Here is a 24276-nt window from a genome sequence, read left to right on the forward strand (position 1 = left end):
TGCTGTGATGATTATGTCGAGTTTGTTCCCAGATGGGAATGGGATTTTGAGTCGGGTTTTCATCTTACAGGTGCCATTATGTGATTCTGAGTTTCTTTTCTAGGCATTTTGAGATGGTTTTTGTGATATCAATTTCGATGTTGATGAGCTCTTGAGATATGGAGATGGGTCTGAGTCTACTTTGCTGATTGATTTTGATAGTTTGGGATTATGGGTCAGATGTTTTACCTCTTCAAAATTGGGAGATGATGCTTTCTTGAATTTTAGTGAAGAGAAAGAGGAAGAGACAGAGGTGCTATAGATGAGGCTGTCGAGATCTTTGCAGATGGAAGAGTGCGAGAGAGAAGGATGTAAAATTGAGAAAAGCATGAGGACAATTCGGATATTCATCAAAATTTCATTTAGTCTTCCTCGTCCAGAGTTGATTCCCACAGAAGTTGAAATTAAAAGCTAAGAATTGTGGCTTCTTCAATTCGGTGGTTGGGAGAAGTGCTTCGAGTCAGAAGCTGATTCTCCATAATTTACCAAACACCACCAAACAATATCAGAAATGCTTTTGAGGTCAAAAGCATTTTCAAAATTAGTCCCAAACTGGACCTAAATGTTCTTAAGTCGTTGAGCATATGCCTATATGCTGATCAAGGGGGTTATGGGTACATAGAAATAAAATGTGACCCAATGGATGAGCCCACTTTCATGGATATTTTAGTGTTCTTTTTTGTATTTTGATAAAAGAACTATGAAAAAGAAAAGTCTAATTGTAGACGTCAGCTTCTTCTATATTCTTCTAGAGCCAAAGCAAGGTCTAATTGTAGACGTCTTCCTTCTTTGTTTTCTTTTAGAGCGGTAGCGGATCCAGGATTTCAAGTTCGAGTGGGCTAGAACAAAAAATGTATTTTTTTTCATGCTAAAAGCACGGAAATTTCAAAATGATATATTGAGTTTTATTTTTAATACCTGTATGATATTTATTTTATTAATTACCAACTATAAATAAATGAATTTAGAGAAATGCAGCTCATTTACCATACTCAATCCTATTATGAAAAAGAATAGATAAAACTGGAAACAGTTTCATGTATAACTAGTAAAAACAATAAAAGTAGAAAAAAAGAAAATGAAAATTAGTAAAAGAAGAAAGAAAGAAAAGGAAAATAAGAAGAAAAAAAAGAAGGAAGAAACTGACACCACTAGTGATCGAACCCAAGTGTGTGTATATATATATCTGTGTGTGTGTGTAAGACTATTAGAGAAATTTGGGTTGGGCTACAGCCTAGACAGCCTTCTACATGGATCCGCCCTTGTTTTGGAGTCGAAGCAATGTCTTATTGTAGATGTCCGCCTCCTCTGATTCCTTCTGGAGCCGAAGTAATGTCTTGTTGTAGACGTCCGCCTCCTCTGATTCCTTCTGGAGCCGAAGTAATGTCTTGTTGTAGACATCCGCATCCTGTGATTCCTTCTGGAGCCGAAGGAAAGTCTTGTTGTAGACGTCTGCCTCTTCTGATTCCTTCTGGAGCCGAAGGAAGGTCTTGTTGTAGACATCCGCCTCCTCTGATTCCTTTTGGAGTCGAAGGAAGGTCTTGTTGTAGACGTCTGCCCCATCTATATTCTTCTGGAGCTTAAGCAAAGTCTGATTGTAAACGTTGGCCCAATTGTTGTTCTTCGTTTGGTCATTGAGACCGGTTAAATCTGTTTTTTTGTTTTGGTGGTTGAGGCTGGCCACATCTTCTTTCTTCTTATAGTTGTCGAGGCCAACCACATCTAATATCTCTTTAACAATTTTCTCAATAAAATCAGATTCATATCTGCCGATTTAAAAAAAAACATATAAAATATTCAATCCATCAACATTTTTATGCATATTAAAATAATGAAATATATATATATATATATATATATATATGTGTGTGTGTGAGTGTCATATACATATATATGTCTATATATATATGGCATTTTTAGTGAGGGTTTCCTGTTTTTTGCCATTTTAAGGAATTGCTTATTATACCAACTTTACCGTTCAGTTTTTAAGTCTATATGAGTGGATCACTTTTGTAAATTTTCAACTAAATTGATAATCGTTAAGGCATTCATAACTGTGATTTACAATTATAAACATAAACGGTTCAGATTAGACAGATTTGGTTCGTGTATTGATTTAATCTGGTTTGAAATTTTAATGTTTAGCAACTTAGATTTGGTTCGTGTATTGATTTAATCTGGTTTGAAATTTTAATGTTTAGCAACTTAACTGAAAATTTGCAACAGTGATATATTGAAGAAGTCTTAATAACTTAACGGTCGAGATGCCGATATGTGATCTAAAAATGGGTCACTCAAAGAATATCTTAAAATAATAATAAATAAAAAAATTGATCCCTTATATATATATATATATATATATATAAAGGCTTTCTATCAAGCGATCACTTCTTTTGTCTAATTATATAGAACTTATGAGACCATTTTTTTTTATCACATATCGGCATCTTGACTGTTTAGTTTTAGGTCTCCATGAGCTGGCAACTTCTGCAAAATTTCAATCAAATTGCTAATTATTTAGGTACCAAACTAGATAAAATCAATTGACAAACCAAATCTATTCAACCTGAACCACTCATGTATATAATGGTGAATCACAATTGTAAATGCCTTAATGATTTTAGATAAAAAAAAATTACAAAATTAGTCTATTTACGGAGACTTAAAAACTAAATAAGAAATGCTCATATGTGATAGGAAAAAAAAAGTCCTACAAATTATCCTTTAAAATGAAAAACAAAAAATGGATCCCGAGTGAAAATACGTGTGTTCTCCTTTAGAAAACAACCACATCTTCATATTACCTTTACAAAATATGAGAATATACGTCAATTTCTAAAATCTTTAAATTTCTTGTATTTAACATACCCGTCCACATAAGTCCATCCAGACAAATTTGCTACTTGTGTAAGAGCTATCCTCCATCCGGGGACCTTGTCCTCGTTGTATTTCAAGACGGTAAGGGCCTGACCAAAACTACCAATTTGATGTCGTACATGTGCTGGATCCACTTTGTAAAATACTGGAATAACAATCTGCTGCTTTGATTTTTGACATTCAAGGATCTTGACGAGTTCATCCAAGCACCAACTTGACGAAGCGTAGTTTTCAGAGCATATCACCACAGAAATCCTTGAAACTTCAATTGCGTGAAGAAGTGCTGCTGATATGTTCTCTCCTCTCTTGAGCGTACGATCATCAAAGAAAGTCTTGATTTTCTCTCTATCTAAAGCCTTGTACAGATTATATGTAAAACCGGAGCGCGTATCTGTACCTCTAAAACTCAAAAACACATCATGTCTGCATGAAGGGGTGAGAGAACCAGAGGAAGAAGAGGCTCCATTACAGGCCATATTTGGAAGCGATAGATCGATCTAAGAGTTCTTAGATTGCTTTGCATACAACTAAAATTTTTCAGAGAGTTGTAAGCGAGCCTCGATCTCCTTCATCTGGAGACCAAGCCTCTTTTTTGTAATCACCAGCCAAAGAGAGTTGACTTCAGCTATACTAGTCTGTCATGATTCATTCTGACCCTAACAGCTAGCCCACACGTTCATTCTTATGCTCAAAAAATGGTGTGATTCCATTCACTCCAGGCGACTTTGTCAAAGAAAAAAGTTTATATATTAGTAACTCTAGATTAATTTAGATTCACCATATTTATTTTATGTAATTGTCTGGGTTAATGGGGAGAAGACTTTATTGCATGCAATGTATTAGCCTGAAATTTTAATAATCACGAGTACTAGTGTATATTTTTAATTCAATTCACGTTATAGCACACTGATCTTGACTATTTCTGTACGACCACTTGCAAATTACTGAAGCCTATTCAATACACAATTACACAGCGAATTAGATGACCATTTTCTAAAAACTCCTCTTGATCGAGCTAGTGTGCTATATTGGCAATGCCAAAACGTAATGCACAACCCAAGCTTTGATCTCGTCGCCAGCTACAACTGAGAGAGGAATGGAGATTTACTGATCCAATATCCTAGCAGTTCTACTGGGTTTGGAACTTTGGATATAGGACATTGTCAGAGATCAAGAGGGACCTAGAAAACCGCCTCTTAATATCGGGACTCAACATGAGGTTCTATTGTTCTAAGACATGGTCAAGTACTCAAGTTCATAAAAGACATTAGTGTTTCAAAATACGACTAAAAGTCTAAAACCAATAATTAGTTTTTTTGATAAAATATTTGAAATTAATGTAACATTTATTCATAAGAAAGTTTCTCTCTTTTTATCTTTTTGCGTGTTCAATAGAACCTTTTTTAGTGTTCTTTTCTGTATTTTGTTAAGAGACAGATGAAAAGAAAGTGCACCTGACATATGACTTGTGAGTCATGACATACTTGAAATTTCACGCAATGGTTACTTGCAGTGGGTCTGCAGCAATCCCAGAGAAAGGTCGCTGCCTTTATGATACTGTTCGTCCATAACAGATAGATGCAATATAAAGGTTCTTCGCCCCCTTCTCCCTGACATGTGTACTAGGAAAAGCAGAAGTACGAAGTGTCTCCTGCGGTTCATCTTGAGGCTTCTTCCTTGGCACACTGAGAACAAAAGCGGCCTGATCACACGTGCTGCAGTTGCTGTTATACGATATCCAGAATTCCATCGCTGATGTCTTCCTTCATTAGGATAACGGAAATCTAGTTCAACAACTTGGTCTGAATAATTAGAACCCCGAGACATAACAATGGCCCATAAACTTCCTGCAGCGGCCATTGACGTAACAAAAAAGCCCTCTTTCCACTTTTTGTTAATCCACTTAAAGGGAAATGTATCACTGACTATATATGACTGCTTTATAAAATTTGTACCCTTGGACATTACTACTAATGAACTCCCATTAGTAGCTCCGCTAATGCACTAATGTAATAGTTTTTCTCCCACAGCTCCATTATCCATTCCTTGTGAAGACAAGTCGGAGCAAGTTCGTAAACTTGGGAAGTGAAACCAGTGCCTGCATCCATAATCAAGGCCCACAAATTTTGAGAAGAAGCCACACTGCTAATATATAAACCATCCTCATTTCCTTTCTCAATATGCTGAGCAAGCCTTGTAACAGCTACATTATAGTGATACCTTTGCTGCATCGGTCTCCGACCATTATAAACACTGGTCCATTGTGATGCTGGCATACCCATTCTAATTCTCTTCTTCGGTTGTTCATCATCTTCCTCCATTGTCAATCTTCCTCTCTTACGACCAACCAGATTGATAAGCTTCTGTGCACCCACTACACCAAAAACAGTCTTTTACCACCCACATTGTGCTCCGTAAATACCCTTTTATAGCGCACAAAAATAGGCTGTAAATGACGGAGCCGTAAAAGACATTCCTCTTTAACGGCATTCATAAGCAGGCCATAATTGTGCATCCAAGTAGGCCATAAAAGACATTCCTCTATAATCCAATTTGATTTATGGGATGGTTGCACGCCGTGAATGTCAAGAAAGCACGCCGTAAATGACCTGTATGACCACTTATTTACGGCGCACTAGGCATGCCGTAAAAGACTCTATTCACGGCCTACAACGAACGCCGTAAAAGACCTTTTATGACACACTTTTGCATGCCATAAAAGAAGTAGTTGCCCAATTTTTTAAGGCCCAATTTGCACGCTGTAAAAAGCTTTTCTGTCAATTTTGATATGTCATTCACGATGCACATAACCTGCCATAAAAGTCTTTGTGGCAAAAAGGTTTCCTGGTTGCTCATAATCGAAAAATGATCAACTAACAAAATGACTTGAGCAAAAATAATATTAACCTCAAAGTATAGGTGAATCAGCATATATATCATAGATAATAGAAAGGGTTTTAACAAACTTTTTATATCCAATCTGCTACAGACCAAGTACAATTTCTAGCAAACTTGAGTTTAAACTTATGTTAAGAATATAGCATATTACAAAATATACTACATCATCTTTTGAACATTTAACCATCCAAATGCACATTCTCTCAATTGACCATCACTTTGAGCACTTTATCATCAGTAGGGCATGTTAACAGAAACCTCAAAAGGTGGAAGTCCCTGTTATGAATGTAAAACACAGTTAATAATAAATGAAAGCAAGTACTCAGCAAACTATCTAATAGCAGATGACCATCTTAGTTAAACATACATATGAAGATGTCAATTTTTCTGTAACAGTAACAAGTTCAATTATCCAATACTTCACAACAACTTTTCCGAAAACAATCAATGACATAAAAACACAAAATACACAACAAACACTAAAAGAGAGAGTATCCATAGTGCTTTTCCATTCCTCCAATCACACCAAAAGTAAAACTCCAACTCTCAACTTAGGCAACGATATATAATACATCAGTATTAGGCAGATCTCAAAAAGTTTCAGGGAATAAGAAAGAATAAAATTGGTCGAGAATTCATACCAAGTGCGAGAAGCAGGGCCGTAAGACATGGGATGCAAGTTCAGGTAATAAACCAACCAGTCTCAACTATGAACAACTGCTTTCAGCATCCAATTTATCTACTCTGATTAAAAGCAATGATCACCAAACTAGTTAAATAAAACCAAGTTCCGAAATGGATTGAAAGAGTCATAGGTAGCCTTTTCATCAATTAATAGAACAAAACGACAAATAACCAAAATCAAAAGAATGGGGCGTACGTGTATGTATTTATATATATATATATATATATATATATATATATATATATATAGACACACACACACACATGATTATACCTAGGTGGGAAGTAGGTAATTATGAATCTAGTGCAGTGCATATATGCCAAAGAACGGAAAAAACTTTTATGCCATGCATCACCATGAGAAGGATGGTAGTCTGAAAACCCAACAACGAATTCAATACCTTCAAAATTTGCACCAGGAAAAGAAACGGCATGCTTGATCTCTATTAAGCTTTACAACAAAGTTTCAAGTATCCAATACTTCCAGTAATCAACCATTTACTTGAATCAAACCTCTCACCACGAGGCCAAATCATTGATGTGCATCTGTTCATATATAAACATGTATATACAATTATATATATGTACGCTTAATTATAGATATAGAAATACATGGAGCTATTTAGTAAACCAAGATCAGTAATTGAAAAGCAAATACCAGCTAAGATGAAGATCACTTACAGGTAACGTAGACTAAGCAAACTCAATCCAAATCCCCACCAATCTTTTAGCCTAAGACAAATATATGAATTCCATTAGTACTTAGTGTTAACTCCCAGATTTCATTACCAATTAAATTGCCCAAAATGGGATTCATTTGAAACTCTTAAAATGATAGGAATCCCATAAACCCAAAACTTGAATTAATCACTCGTGTCTGAAGCAAAACATATTGACATGAAGCTAGCAACAATAAAACGAGAAAGAAAGAAACCCACCTGAAAGTTGAAAAGTTTTTTTTTTTTTTTTTGTTACGAGAAAGTTGAAAAGGGTATGGGAGTTCCTCTGGTGACTGCGAAGCCCCGCTGAGGCAGTTCAAACCATCTAGCAAGTGATCTTGAGCCAAATTGCAAAAAGATAGAAGAAATCAAAATCCCACCTGATGAGAAAAGATAAACAAAATAAAAAGGGTCAAATACTGTTTAGTACCCTGTGGTTTGAGTCCAACATCAATTCAGTCCCTCGACTTTTAATTTCATCAAAAACACCCTGCATTTATCAAATCTCATCTAAAAGGTCCTTCCGTCAATAATCGGTCAATTGGAGCCGTTAACTCGCTGACGAGGCATGCCATGTCAGATCATGTGGGCCCACCTATCAGGCAAAATTCCAAAATTGCCCCTGCCTCTCTCCCAGCTCCAGAAGAGCTCTGCTTTGGCTAGAAACTCTGCATCTTCTCTCTGTTTCTGCATCGAGCCCCCAATCTCCCCCCTCCACCGCTCCCAACAACAACAATCCCGGATACGTTGTCGTTTTTGGGATTTTTTAAAATCACAAATGAACATAATATAATGAAAGAAAAGCATCAACACAACATTGAATTAGTCTCCTAATTACCAACACTATTCAAAATAACAAACAAAACTTTCCCAATCCATAAAACCAATTCTCAAATGAAACGAAAGCACCAACTCTTACATTGACATTTCGAAGTTGAACCCTTTTCAAAAGCTGATTTGCAGTTGAAGGTGTATAAGTTTTGGGTGGACATCTTTGCTTAAACCCCACCTCACTCTCAGTAAACCTTCTGAAATTATTCCCAGGAACTTCAACCCTTAAACCCTCCTTCAAAAACCCCATATTCAATCCAGACCTAACCTTATTACTATACCCAACACTCTCCTCTTCTTAGTGATACCACTCCGTTTGCGCTTTCGATTCTTCATCGAAGAAATTAGCACCAGAATAGTCATCGGAGACCGAATCGAGGCTCTCCTCGTCGCCGTCGTCGACGTCCATGTCGCTGCTCAGGCACGACAGAGCCACCAAGCTGTGAGGCGCGAGCAGATCTGCGCTTTCGATTCTTCATCGAAGAAATTAGCACCAGAATAGTCATCGGAGACCGAATCGAGGCTCTCCTCGTCGCCGTCGTCGACGTCCATGTCGCTGCTCAGGCACGACGGAGCCACCAAGCTGTGAGGCGCGAGCAGATCTGCGCTTTCGATTCTTCATCGAAGAAATTAGCACCAGAATAGTCATCAAAGACCGAATCGAGGCTCTCCTCATCGCCGTCGTCAACGTCCATGTCACTGCTCAGGCACGACGGAGCCACCAAGCTGTGAGGCGCGAGCAGACCGGTGTGGAACTGCAGTGGAGGCAAAGCATGGCAGGAGGTATTGGAGCTGAAGAGTAATGGGGACTTGGGAAAACGGTCGGAGGTGAGCTTCTCGGCGAGCGGCGATCGAATTTACGGCGGCAGAGGCGGCGGTGGTTGTTTCGATAAGTCTAGGTCTGATCCCTGCAAGAAATCAAAAGCAGAAATTGGAGTCAAAGATGGAAACTTTGTGTGGTTTTTGGAAAAAGGGACAAGGTTAGGGTTACGATTTTGGGGGTTGTTGTTGTTGGGAGCGGGGGAGGGGGGAGATTATGGGCTCGATGCGGAGGCAGGCATAATTATGCAGAAACAGAGAGAAGATGCAGAGTTTCTAGCCAAAGCAGAGCTCTTCTGGAGCTGGGAGAGAAGCAGGGGCAATTTTGGAATTTTGCCTGATAGGTGGGGCCCACATGATCTGACATGACATGCCTCGTCAGCGAGTTAACGGCTCTAATTGATGGATTATTGACGGAAGGACCTATTAGATGAGATTTGATAAATGCAGGGGTGTTTTTGATGAAATTAAAAGTTGAGGGACTGAATTGATGTTGGACTCAAACCACAGGGTATTAAACAGTATTTAGCCCAAATAAAAAAGTTAGAAATCTTACCACTGGCCAAATATAAATTTCATCATTCAATTCATAATCCAAAATCCAATCTAATCATCTATTTGAATGAAGAGAACCAAAACTATAAGTAATGTATGAATGAAGTAGATGTGTGTATGGGTGCATATACACACACACACACACACACACACATATATATATATATATATATATGTATAGTGCAACGTACAAAAATTGAAAGCTACAGCTATATATATATATATATATATATATATATATATGAATATGTATAGTGCAACGTACAAAATTGAAAGCTACATCAATATTTTCATATCATTATATATATATATATATATATATATATATATATATATATATATATATAGAGCTATTCAATAAACCAAGATCAGTAATTGAAAAGCAAACACCAGCTAAGATTAAGATCACTTACAGGTATGTAGACTAAGCAAACTCCACCCAAATCTCAACCAACCTTTCAGCCTAAGACAAATATATGAATTCCATTAGTACTCAGCGTTAACTCCCAAATACATGAGAGAATCAAGGTATATAACAGTATCAATAAACATGAGACTCGTCTAAAGCTCATTCACGACCTTTCCCATTACATATAGAAGCCACACAATACTATGTCAAGTATAACCATTGGAAAATATAGACCATGCTGGACCCAACATGGGAACATATAATGCCACAATAGTACTATCTTGTTAGATAATGACGACCAGTATACAACCATGGAAGTAATTGCTATCTTTCATAACCAAAAGACAACTGAATACTCATGTCTCAAAACTGAAAATGGTAAAAACAATTGATGGATAACTTCTGACTCGGTGACTTTATTAAATACATTTCTTTTCTATCTCAAAGTATGCTTGAAGAGGAATCTTATATATCATGAAACAGCAGCCCACCATCATTCACATGCATAAAGCAATATAATTTCAAAAGATCAGAATGTGGCAATATCAAGAAAAAGATAACTATTACTACAAACATTGACAAAATTATTGCCAATGGTATGGTTATGAGAAATTGAACACAGCATGCATCACCATCATAAAGATGGTTTTCCAGAATTTGCCTGTGATTACAACCTTACCTTAATGAGGATGTTAAATGTACATAAAAATCGAGAAAGGGAATTAGTGTCACTAAGCCGAGAAGACTACTCGATAGAAGAAAAGAACTCCTTGTTTCCAGTCACCATAGCAATCCACTCCGATCAGCTATCAACTTTACTATAATTATTTTCATCTGTTCTTGTTTTTACCTGTTCTTTTTCACTCTTAACTTCAGTTTCTTGCTTTTGATTCCTTTAGGAATAAATAACTTGAGGACAAAACAAATACTTAACTTGAACAAAAGAAAGATTACAACTCAAGTGCTTCTGGTTTATGGGGTGCTGAATTTTCTTGCTAGGAATGGTTATATTGAAATTTGTGTGACTTTAGGCTCTTCAGGAATTATTATACCTTTTGTATTGACAGAATGTTCAAGCCAAGTGATTTGCTCCTAAAATGAGAATAAATTTTTTGGGTTTAATTGTGTCTTGGACACTTTCAAATAGATTGCTTAAACAAAAGAAAGATGAGAACTTTAGAGCTTCTGTTCATTGGGTACTGAGTTTAAGGCCGATTTATCATCTTGTTCATATGAACCCATTACCTAATCAGTCTGTTAGGACTCTGAGTTTTCCACCATTTTGATTCGTTCATATATAAACGGGTATATACAATTATATATATGTACGATTAATTATAGATATAGAAATACATGGAGCTATTCAATAAACCAAGATCAGTAATTGAAAAGCAAACACCAGCTAAGATGAAGTTCACTTACATGTATGTGGACTAAGCAAACTCCATCCAAATCCCAACCAACCTTTCAGCCTAAGACAGATATATGAATTCCATTAGTACTCAGCGTTAACTCCCAGATTTCATTACCAATTAAACTGCCCAAAATGGGATTCTTTAGAAACCAAATGATAGAAATCCCATAAACCCAAACCAAGAATTAATCAATCGTGTCTGAAGCAAAACATAATGAAACCATACTAAGGATATTAGAGCACGATTGATTAATTCAATAGTGCAGTCTCTCCTCTTTTCCCCAATTCGCTACCTCTGCTTGATCCCTGTAATATTGAACACAACTCAATAGACCCAGAATAGGATTTGATTCCCCGAAATGAAACTATAAAGTCCCACTAAGGCTTAGAACAGTCAACATTGATCAAAATTAAACTCTCAAATGTAGGTACAGATAGTCAAACCAACAAACTAGGCAAACTAAGCAGACAAGAAGCCTTCCCACAATTCAAAAGATGAAAGCTGAAATAATAAGTGAAAAAAATTGTACCTTGATTTGGGGAGAGAAAAAAAAAACCCACATAGCAAATGAGCAAGAGAAGGCCAAAGTTCTCAACTTTCTCCAAATGGGTTTCATAAACCTCAAGACCCGGATTCCGGTGGCCCGAATCTCCAAGAGCGGTGATCAATCACTTCAATGTTCTTTAATTTGGAGCTCAATCGATCCACGGCATCTCGATGAAAGGTGGTGAGAGGTGGCTGGCGACTCGGTGGAGATCCACTGAATAGCAACTCTGCGGTGGGAAGAGACATAGAGGGAAGAGATAGGGAAGAGATGGAAAATTGAGGTCTGTCGGGGAGAGAGAAAAGTTTTGTTTTATGAAATGAAAAAAAAAATAGAATTAGAAAGTGTAGAGGGAAGAGATGGGGGGAAATAAAAACTTTGGTGAAAATTTCGCTCCTTATAGTTTTACGGCACACATTAATGCATGCTGTAAAAAGCTACATTAAAAACCACATTAACTGCGCACATTCTTGCAGGCTGTAAAAGATAACACTATTACGGCGTGCATCAATGCATGCCATAAAAGACCAAATAAAAATTGACATTAACGGCGTGCATCAATGCATGCCATAAAAGATCAAATGAAAATTGACATTAACGGCATGCATCTAATGCACGCCGTAAAAGACTATATCAGAAAGGGTATTCAGGGCATGCCGTGAAAGTGCGCCGTAAATGTATGTCTATTACGGCACTCATTGATGCACGCCGTAAAATGTGCACGGTAAAAGAGTCATTTTCTTGTAGTGACCCTCTGATATCAGGATTTGAACTTATAGTCCCATCAAATAGTGATATACATTTTGCGTAATTAGGCTCTTCATCAAACTTCAAGTTCACTACATGTTCAACAAATTGTCTAAAACGGAGTGGACAGAAAGAACACAAGGTCTCTGGAGACATTGCCATCTTCTTCTTGCAAACAAGGAATCCTTTATTCTCTCCCTGGTATCCTTGCCAGGGGAGACGACCAAATGAAAGAATTAAAAATAAATAATAAATAATAAATAAAATCCTGATATGGGTCTCATGTAAACATTTATTATTTATTTTTAATTCTTTTTGTCAGAGGGGAAAGACGGAAATACCATCCCTGCAATATATTTTCAGACAGGGCTTACAATTGGAAGTTTGGAACGATCTAAACTATGTGAATCTTAAATCTTATTCTCAATTTGATTTCTATAAGATTCAAAAATTTATTTGTTCATATTGTTTTATAAGTTTTTTTTTTTATCTAATTTGCAGTTTCTGCTACTCAAACTTTTTGTTTGGGACCCTAGTTAATCATATTATGGGTTAAATTCTACCATCCTTGCTCATTAGCAAATCAAAATTTCAGGCTCTAGGTTTTGATTGTTTTTTCCCCCAATATGTGTTACTATTTAAGCAGTGCAAGACAATGACTTATTTAGTTCAAAAGCCGTGATTTAGTGAGATGATACAATCTTTTCAACCCGCATTCTATATCAATGTCAACATAATAATATTATTGTTTTAGTTGCTTTCTCTATTTGTCACGAGAAAGATGAAAGAACGTGCATCTAACTTATGAGCATACTATTTACAAAAGCCAGAACAGGGGAAAAATAACCTAGAGAATGCGCTGCACGCGCTAGGGTCAGAGGAAAGCTTGTCGCCATCTTCTCTTGTTCTCCTCCGGCTGCGCTGCGGTGTTGACGCAGGCCTCTGGCCCCACGCGGCATGCGTCAGGTGTGGTCGGACGGGATTTGGGATCAGGGATTTGGTCTAGTGATCGGAGAATGAGGCAGAGTTGGTCCAAGCTTGTTGGATCTCAGTTTGTGGCGGTGACTGCACGGGGAGGGGGTGCGCGGCAGTAAGGGGTTTCCCACTCTGTGGCGTCAATCAAGCTTTCGGGTCTTGTAGCAGGGATTAAGGAGGACGACGGTGGGTTTGGAATGGACGATAGTGGGTGTCCAATTTCTAGTGTTCTCGTTATCAGGGATTTGGGCACTCGAGTTTTGGGGCTGAGTTGGTGGAGGTTCGCAGCTGCTGATTCTCTATCGGAAGTGTTTGTTCGACGGTGGCCGGGGTCGGAGAGCAGCGGCGGAGCGACGATCTGGGAGATGGGAAGGTAGCGGTGGTGCTGCAGCAACTGTCTTGGGCTGGATCCAATAATTGGGCCCTTTTTGCCCTAATTCGATTGTGGGTCTGTCCTAGGTCTAGTGGTTTTTGGGCATTGGGCTTCACCCTGGGCCCATTAAGGTTAAAGAAATTGTTGTTTATTATTTATGTTATTTAATATGTTTGCGCTTTATGCGAGCAATAAGTCTCTACAGTAGTTGTGTAGGGCTAGTCGGGCTATGTGCCTATGTATGCCCTCAAAGTGCCTTATCTGCTCTAGGTAGGGGGCGAGCTTTTTGCTTCGTCAAATGGTCGCTACCACCTAGTGGCAGGGTGAAGCTAAGTGTCTTCGGATTTCTCCGACGGAAACATAGTGGGAAAGCTGAGATTATAGTAATTATGCTACGTTGTAATCGGGTTACATATCGAGTTATCTTTCTGTTATGTCACTGCTATGTCAAAGCAAATGGAGTAGCTAATAGTTCACTCTTTACTAGTTGGTGCTTGTTAGAATACATGTCTTCTGTAAGATTTCTGATATTATTTTTGGAAATACTCTAGATGCTTATTGTAATCAGGGGTTTAGGCTCAATGTCCCCCCCCCTCCCCCCCCCCCCCCCTTGTATTCGACAGTTTCATTAATCAAGGCTTGAGGGCAGCCGCACCAGCCTTTGTTAAAAAAAAAAAAAAAAAAAAAAAAAACTTATGAGCATACTTGAAATTTTATGATCTCAATTTAATGTATCAACTAAGTCGTTGTTTTATGATATTGAATTGCCATTAATAAAACCAATCTACAAAAACCAAATATATGAGTAATAGCTTTGTGAGCTTTATATTGAATTGCCATTAATAAAACCAATCTACAAAAACCAAATTAATAAAAACATATGTAACAGCTTTGTGAGCTTTTTAGCCACAAATTTGGCAAAGCACCATTCAATTTTTTCTACAACCAGCTAGGACACCTGAAAACCCTTTTAGTTCCTTCCACATCCAACACCAATTGAGCAATTCCTTTGCAGCGAGAACATTCCAAGAGCCTCTGGTCCTTACAACCCTCACAGAGAGACCCAATTATTCTCTTCGGAAGCCTTCAACAAACTCGTCCCTGCGCCTCTCGTTCGACCCTACATACTTTAAAACTTTAAACACTTCCTTAGACCCACCCACACATCTTCCCTTGTGAAACAATCTTGGAGGCACCCGGCCATTCTTTTTTTCCTCTCAATGATTTCCACAACTCGTGTTTGAATTCGTCGTAGATAGACATGTCACGCTCGGAAAACACCACTCCGAGGTGTTGTATAACCACGCGCACCTTATTGCACTCGTAATAAGCAGGCGCATAGTCGGTCATTGTATACAGAACCAACTTGTTTTTTGCACCTGGTGGGCATATTCTTTTGCAACGATCGAGTTGCAGGCTCATGCCATTGGTACCTTTCTTGACGCCATCCTTGCCAGTTGGTGGGTTTGAGGGGCTTTTCAGCTTTTGAATGGCGTCCACCTATTGCTGCGATGAGGGAGGGCTTGAGGTGCTTTTGGGATTTTGAACGACCTCTACCTCTTGCTGTTATGAGGAAGGGTGACAGGACCCACCCCGAATTTCACCCCGAAATCAGAAGTGGCCCCGCAGGGCCCACCTTAGAAGAAATTCTATCAAAAAAAATTGGCGAAACTTCCCCCTAAAAATGGACTACCCAAAACCTGTAGGAAAAACATTACACTTCTAAACCATCCATCCTTATTCTCCTGGAGCCACCCTGCTCCCCAAATCACAACATTCTCTAATTCAGAATACACAAATCTCAACTTAATAACATTAATTCCACGGTTATCAGAGCAATTCTAAAACAAAAGGTATACTAGAATAAAAGTAAAGAGGGTGAAGGATCGATAGATCCTACAATGCGGAAGCAGTGACAACTATGCCTCAACCCGTGTACGCCCGACCTCAACTAATTTCGCCTGCAAAAGGGGCATTTGAAACCGAAGGGTCCAAGGGAAAGTATTGAAAAACACGTTAGTGTGAGTGGACAAAAATAAGTAATCAAGATAATTTAAATGAAGCAAACTAGAATACTTTCCCACGTATTTAAACTTGTAAAACCTCGATGCATGCAACGTTTATAAAATTTTATTTCTTAAAATCAGGAAATTGGAAACTGGAAACTGTAAATCAAACCCGCTGAGTATCGTATCATCGGACTAGACCCCGCTAGCCCAGAAATAATATAAAAGTAGGGGAAGAAGATAGCCATACGAATGAGCCTCCCAAGCTAAAGTACTCCCTTATACTCCCGTTATATACCCACACGCCACTAAGTGTAGCGATTAGGATACTGGGCTTCAGCATTACTGTCACAAAGACAGTAACCAGCCCCACAAAGGCGGACGGGCTTCGGTGATCCCATCACCTCGCCACAAAGGCGGACATCAATGCTAGCATGATAAATAATCACCCAAAGTATAGCAAAAGAAATCCGAAAACCACATAAATCCATAAAGCTTCCCCAAATTCTCACAGTAAGTTGAAAATATCATCGACGTGTCCCACACGCCAAAAGTATCTCAAATCAATAACAGAATGGCAAGAAATAATAATAAATCATAATTTCCATAAATCGAAACAAAACCAATTCCCCTGAAAATCTCATTTCCGATAATATTCTAGAAATCTCCAAAACTCGACGAATAAAATATAATACTAAATTCCGGAAATCAGCTCGAAAAGTAGCTCTTCGAAATTTAACATGAATCATAAACCAAAATGATAATTGATATAAATCATAATCTTCATAAATCAACAATGCAAGCAAACCCATAAGATATCTCGAAATCAATTTCCCACAAGCAAATTATAGCAAAATGATAAAATGATAAACAAATAAGTAAATCATTATTTCGGGAAAATAATTGCATGCATCAATTCTTAAAATCAAAAGTCCACTCACATTGATTCAATTTCAATAACCGTCAACTTATCCATCTCAAGTTAAGAGCTCGGAAATTCCTCCGTTCAGTCATTTTCGATATTGAGCTTTCATTCTATCTCAAGTAGTCACGGTCGAGTCCTTAATAAAATCTTTAAGTCCAATTTGTAATTTATTAACAATGGAAACTTCCTTAAGTAACCAAACGTGTTAAATTCACCAATCTACTCTGAATTGATAATTACGGGTAACCATTTCCGAATAATCCACTTAATAAAGTAAACTCATTCGGAATATGGTAATTACACTATTTCCAAGTTATAATTCAGGTTAACCATTCGACCTTTTTACTTAGCCTTTAAACCTTAAATGTAAGATTCATTATCACCATTTCCAAATGATTCTGTCCTTATGGTAATTCCCGGATATGGTAGTATTAGAATATTCCAATTGGCAACTCGTTTCATTAATCTTCATCGAACAATCGATTTAACTTGCTCAAATAAAATTTGTCATTCTCACTAACAATTTCCTCTCAACATCAATTTCAATATTCAGTTACTTGCCAAACTCGTCAAAACCGATCCATTCAATATTCACCAATACCTTAATTATTTGGCCAAACTACTTACCACTTCTAGTAAGACATTTCCACAATGGTAAACAATTCGTCACTTCCTAACTTTGCACAAGCATAACACCATCGAAAATATATTTGAAACCATTCTAATTGCAAACCAATAACTCCATCAATTCAACAATTTGATCAAACCAATTATAGCAATTATAAGGTCACCGAACCCAGTCCCTTACCAATTCTTCATCTCCAATCAGAGGGCCAATTCTAAATAAGTGTAGTCCTCCACCACCAATAACCATTCTAACTCCTAGCAATAACAACACAATTTAATATCAATCTTCAACCAATTTTATATCTCAAAATAGAGTTCCTGATTCTTACCTTCCTTCATTATACATCAAAATGAACCAATGCTCATTCTTTTCTCCAAAAACTTCAGAACACATAATCAAAACTAATAAAGGTGGCCTGGAAATCCGGTGGCGGAGCCACGGTGGTCCACACTGCAGTGGCAGCGAGTGTGGCGATTCTGGCCGAAACAAAGGTCGGGACCAAAGGGTTTTGAAGAATGAGGAGGCTCTGATTCCAATTATGGTGGTCGTACAGCTCGAGTGGCTGGAAACGATGAATTGATACTTGCAGAATCCCAGATTCCAGCGACAACTTGTACGGCCTCGTCCTGCATCTATAGGTGACGGAACCTCTGGGTTTTCTTCTCCCTTGCTCGCTGAGTGTAGCGGTGATGGTGGTGTGGTAAAGGGGATGACTGGAAACCGGTGAGGGTTGTGGAACAGTGGCATTGCAGGTTTGGAGGTCGAGTGCAGTGACTGGAACGTCTTGATCGACTGCAAAACGACTGGGTCTTGGTCGGGTTTGTGTTATGGTTCAAATGGTGGTGGCGGTGTAGCGTGGTAGTGGCCGAAAGTGGCGATTTCGGCGAGAGCAGAGAGATGAGGAAGGAAAAGAGAGAGATTAGTCCCATGCGGCCAAGGAGGAAGAGAGAGAAGGAGAAAAGAGAAAAATGAAGGAAATCCTAGGGTTTTCTCCTTTATATACCTGACTTAGCGAAAAGTCAGTTTTGGCCTTTACAAATTTCCGATAACTTCAAAGTAGAAATAAACTTCCATAGACTGTAACTAATTCATACGAATTTTGATTCTTGCGTGCCGCATGTCCACGAACTCGGTTTAACGTCCTCTACAACTTTTGTGAAGAAAATTTTCTCACTTGACGAACGAAAAAAAAAAGTCAACTTTTAGGGCCCTCCCCCAAAAGTATCGAAACGAGGTTAAAAGTGAAAGTAAATGTCGTTTACCGTCCGAATGACCAGTAAACGGGAAAATTAGGGTACGGGATGTAACAAAGGGCTTGAGGTGCTTTTTGGATTTTGAACGGCATCCACCTATTTCGGCAGTGGAGGAAATGAGGATCGGTGACCATCCACGACGTTGGTGCCAGTCACATCTGGAGACGTATTCTTTAATGCTCGGATTACACCAAGAGCAATCTCTTTGTGTAACATCCCCGACCTCCAATTTTTTTTTAAATAAACCAGATTTTTTTCAGTGGAAAGGAAAATTGTTTTGCCCCAAAACACCAATTCGTTCAGAATTCAATTAAATTGAGAAACAACTATACCAAGAAATAGATCTTAATGAGAGGACGAACTTTGCTCACCTCTTGTACAACCAACCGGCACCGGAATACCCAAATCTTTCGAGCTTTAATACTTCTTCCTCGCCTAGAAAACCAATACTGAAGATAGAACCGCGATGAGGAGAGAAATAGAATGAGATGGGTGCGTCACCACCTCGTGGCTGGACGGATGATTTTCGATAGAAACCCATTGTGGGTCGTCGAGTCACCGAAAGGAGTCAGAAGCCTTGAAGCTTCTGGAGCTCTCCTCCCATCATTGATTTGATCTCCAGCTTTATATAGTTCTCCATTAATTGATTTTCAATGGCTGTGATCAAGCGGCGGTTAATTTCAATGGCCCAGATTTACACCACGAAATTTCCCTTTTATTATTTTTATTTTTATTTTTTTTTATTACCTCGGGTATTACAAACCCACCCGCTTAAAAAAATTCGTCCTTGAAATTTAGAATAGTATAGCATAATCCGAACTCTATAGTTAGAAGATAGCTCTTGATCTAAGTGAACCACTCATCCAAGCAGTACTTTAATTTCTTGCATAACTGACATTTTAGTTTCCAATTACTAATATTATCGAGAGAGCGAACACTCTTAAGGGCATATTTTGCCCGTCCAATAATTTTAAGGACTCTGTTTTCAATGTTAACACAAACTTATGATGCCATGTATATTGCATCACCTATATGTCTTACATAGTTTGTTTTTAGTCTACAGAAATATGGATTGTCTCTATTTCTTCTCAATAAATTAGTTTAATAGGAAAAGCATGTAAAACTTGTTCCAGTAATTCTAGCTAGTCTATATGCGATCAGTACCCTTGCAGGCTTGCATTTGCATATAAACATCATGCTTTCTCATCCATCCTTGTAAACTACATCATTGTACGACACAAACATTGTATGCCATTATCTTATTCTGTGTTGTTCATGCGGTACAGAGCATGACATCTCCTAAACATAGCCCCTATTCCAAATTATTCACACTAGTGGCGAAAGGAGCAAACTCTGAGTCATAATTCAAAATGCAACTGGATATTAGAATTGCATTTTGTTCCTTTGAAAATTAATAGTTGGATATGTTGTAAAACAGAAAAATTTCTGAGAGAGAGAGAGAGTTTGGACACAGAGAATCAGATTGTGTGTCATATTCATCTCACCATGAGGAGCCTTATATAGGACTACATGGTGTGCACAAAAGGGTAATGCTTAATTACAATCCAATCACTCCTACAATTACAACCTATCAATCACCAATCTATAGGGATAGGCACCTATTACTCATCATCTATTTACATGATTATCCACAAATATTTACAACACTCCCCCTTGGATATTCCATGTCAATAGTGTTGCATAGGCTGAGCGCTTCTAAGTTGCCTCGTCAAAAACCTTGCCAAGTAATAAAAACCCTGTGGGAAAAAAAACAATTTTGGTCGAAGGAGAAAAAGAGCACAACGCGCTTGAGTGTGGAGTGGCAGTATCACAGCTTTAGAGATAGGTGAAGTCTTCTTATCAGCACCATAAGTAAGTAGTATGTCTACGAGAGGGATGCATTAGAGTTGCTACACCAAAACCTTGCCCAGTAAACCCAGTGGGAGAAACCCGTGGTCGAAGGGAAAAGATGAGCAAATGCATATATGTCAAATCAAAGCATCTTCAGGATGTACTATAATTGGGGTGACCATGCTAAAGATGTGCCTCGTTAAAACCTTGCCAGGTAACAAAACCCAGTGGGACAAAATAACCCTGGACGAAGGACAAAAAGAGTACACGATGGTCAAGTGGGTATGCTTCAGGATACTCCCCCTGATTTTGACTCCCCCTGAAAATTACATGTTAGGTAATTCAGATAGTTTACGTAGACCAATACCTTGAACATGCTTCTGGAATGTAGACTTTGGTAGTGACTTGGTAAAGAGGTCTACATGACTGTCTTCAGATCAAATCTGCTTAACATCAATCTTCTGATGCTCTTGTTGTTGCTGATTGAAGGAGAACTTCGGTACAATATGTTTGGTGTTGTCTCCTTTGATGAAACTCATCTTTATCTGCTCTATGTAAGCAGCATTATCCTCGTAGATAATGGTTGGTTCATCAGTGGTGGAATACAGTCCACATGTGCTTCGAACATGCTTTGTAACGGCTTTCAGCCATGTACATTCACATACTGCTTCGTGAAGAGCTAGTATCTCAGCATGATTCGAAGAGGTAGCAACAAGTGTCTATTTCATAGACCTCCAAGAAATTGCAGTATTCCCAATGGTAAAGACATAACCAATCTGGGGACATGCCTTGTGCGGGTCTGATAGATAGTCTATATCAGCATATCCAACAAGGCGAGCATCATTCTGAGGATCAAGGGGGTTTGATCCATTCCTTGATGCATAGGGATAGAATAAGCCAATATCCGATGTACCTCTAAGGTAGTGAAAAATGTCTTTTATGCCATTCCGGTGGCTGCGTGTTGGCGCAGAGCTATATCTAGCTAACAAGTTCACATCGAATGAGATGTCTTGTCTAGGGAATTAAGCCAAGTACAATAATGCGCCTATTGCACTTAGATATGGGACTTCTGATACCAATATCTCTTCGTTATCATCTGCAGGACGATACGGTTCTCTCTAGACTTTAGACGACCATGGGTGCGCTTGCTTTTATCCTCATTAAATCATCTTAACATCTTCTGGATGTAATTTGGTTGATGGACCAAAATTTCATCTGCACTGTGCTCGGGCTCCAGGTCGAGACAATAATTTGTTCTCCCAAGGCCTTTCATCTCAAATTCCAACTTCAGGTGCTTTGCGGTTTCCTTGATCTCTTCAGGAGTATCGATCAAATTCATGTCATTGACATAGACCGCCACAATTCTAAACTAGGAACTTGTTTCCTTAATAAACACGCATGGGCATAGTTTATTATTCACATATCCCATCCCAATTAAATATTCACTTAGACGGTTATACCACCTCCGTTTGGATTGTTTCAATCCATAAAGTGAACGCCTCAAAACTAATGAAGAGCGTGTTTCGTGGTCTAGAACTATTTGCATCTGGTATATTAAGTCCTTCTGGAACTTTTATGTATATTTCTGTGTCGTGATCCCCATAGAGATAAGCTGTGACCACATTCATAAGCTGCATATTCAGTTTTTTGGAAACTACCAAACTGAAAAGGTAGTGGAACGTTATGACGTCCATTACGGGAGAATACGTCTCCTCGTAATCAACCACAGGGCGTTGAGAAAATTATTGTGCCACTAGACGAGTCTTTTGTATCACAATCTCGTTTTTCTCATTACGCTTCCTTACAAATACCCATTTAAATTCTACGGGTTTAATATGGGGAGGTGTAGGAACAACATGTCCAAACACCTTTCTCTTTGTCAAGGAATCTATTTTGACCTGTATTGCTTATTTCCTTGTTAGCAAGTCGTCTTTTCATTGATATTGATCAACAAAGCAAGGTTCGAGGTCATTGCTTATTATATTTTCGGTGGCCACCGCAAATACTAATATATCATCGATGATGATCTCATTCCAATTCCAAATCTCACTAAATTTTACCGAGATTTCTCTATTCTCGGGAGTGGGTTCAAATGTTGGAGCGTCCCCCAACATAGTCTCTTCTAGGACATACCCATAATCAATGTTCTAAAAATCGGCCTAGGCGGCAAGGAACCGCTCCGATTTTGGCCTAGGCGTTTCCCTTAGGCGCTGGGCTTCTAGGCGGCCGCCTAGGCGGGCTAGGCGGGCTAGGCGGTGGTGCTAGGCGGGGACTAGGCGGGCTAGGCGGTTCTAGGCGGAGCCTAGGCGGTCATAAACCCTAATTTATTCTATATTTTGACTATTTTTATATTTATAATTAATTTTTAGACTTTAAATATTGTCATTTATATTATTATATGTCATTAAAATAATTTAAAAATTATTAAAAAAAAACCGCCTAGTCCCCGCCTAGGCCCCTAGGCGCTAGTCCCTGGGTCACCGCCCGACTAGCGCCTAGCGTTTTTTAGAACCTTGCCCATAATCCGGATTTATCTCGTGAGATGAATCAGTTTGAGATTGCGATGTCAAGAGGATTCGTTTGTGCCAAGTTTACCCTCTTCTGGGGATAAGAATCCTTCGAACCTAATGGTCTACCTCACTTCTGAGCAGGGACATATGACTGGTTAGCCGCCATGGTCGTACCTCGTCCATCTGGGACGACACATCCTACAGGGACGTCTATCCTTGCAGGCACATTTGCAGCAGGTATATATGATCTCGTCACTTTAGCTAGATCAGAGAAAACGTCTGGCATATTTTGGGCTACACTCTGTACATCTAGAATTCTCCGCACTTCATTATCACATTGTGCGGTTTGGGGATCAAGATGAGACATAGTGGCATAGTGTACAATGTGCTAGGCTAATGCATGATGTGGCTGGGTTCGAATCCCAGGAGCAGCAAAATCCCTTTTCTTTTTGCTTGTTTTTTAATTGGTATGCACTATATGGTACTACTGGACCAAATGCTTCAAATCCAAGAATCCTAACCTTTTTTTTTTCTTTTCCAACCAAACAATCCAAAGCCAAATAAACCAAGACACATAAACGAATATATATAAATATGTATATACCAAATATTAGGGTTCATGCATCATGGTGATTGTTCATATTCAATCATTAGGCTCAATAAACATGAATATGAAATTAGATTTTGGAAAACATTACTTGATGAAGAACGGATGAATCTTCAGCTTATGTGTGCAGAACTGAGAAGGTTGTGTTCTCAGCCAATCCAAGAACTATTCACCTCTTCTGGTAGGAAATCCCGAATCTCAAAGCTATTCGATCCAAATCTTAGAGCTAGTCGTGAACACGGAGCAGATTCTCTTCTGAACAGCTTCCACTTAAAATGGTGTATAGGTCTCAAAACGACTCCAATATGGCTGAAATTTGGAGGTCAAAGAGAAGAGGCAGAGACGAACAACTTTGATGAAGGAAAGTTTTTGATCTGACGTCCTGATCAAGAGGTTTCGGGGCGTGCAAACAGGCTGCAGCAGGGGGGTTTTTTTTTTTTCTTGGCTAGAGCTTTGGTTAGAGCTTCGTGCTGATAACGTGTTGTAAAACAGAAAAATTTTTGAGAGAGAGAGAGAGAGTTTGGACACAGAGAATCAGATTGTGTGTCATATTCATCTCACCATGAGGAGCCTTATATAGGACTACATGGTGTGCACAAAAGGGTAATGCT

The 24276-nt window shown here is 38.6% G+C and overlaps 1 protein-coding gene and 1 pseudogene across 1 annotated transcript; both read right to left on the reverse strand.

Moving 5' to 3' along the window:
* Positions 1-873: 873 nt before the first annotated feature.
* Positions 874-3626, reverse strand: LOC112179477 (disease resistance protein RUN1-like). The gene is made up of 2 exons (XM_024317893.2): positions 2908-3626; positions 874-1805 (listed from the first exon to the last, which is right to left on the reverse strand). Exons 1-2 carry the CDS (start codon positions 3390-3392, stop codon positions 1286-1288), a joined length of 1005 nt encoding a protein of 334 aa, XP_024173661.1. The 5' UTR covers positions 3393-3626; the 3' UTR covers positions 874-1285.
* Positions 3627-4465: 839 nt separating this feature from the next.
* On the reverse strand, positions 4466-15235 carry LOC112177320 (annotated as a pseudogene).
* Between the last annotated feature and the right edge of the window lie 9041 nt (positions 15236-24276).

The sequence above is a fragment of the Rosa chinensis genome, chromosome 7 (assembly GCF_002994745.2).
Source record: "Rosa chinensis cultivar Old Blush chromosome 7, RchiOBHm-V2, whole genome shotgun sequence".
NCBI lineage: Eukaryota > Viridiplantae > Streptophyta > Magnoliopsida > Rosales > Rosaceae > Rosa > Rosa chinensis.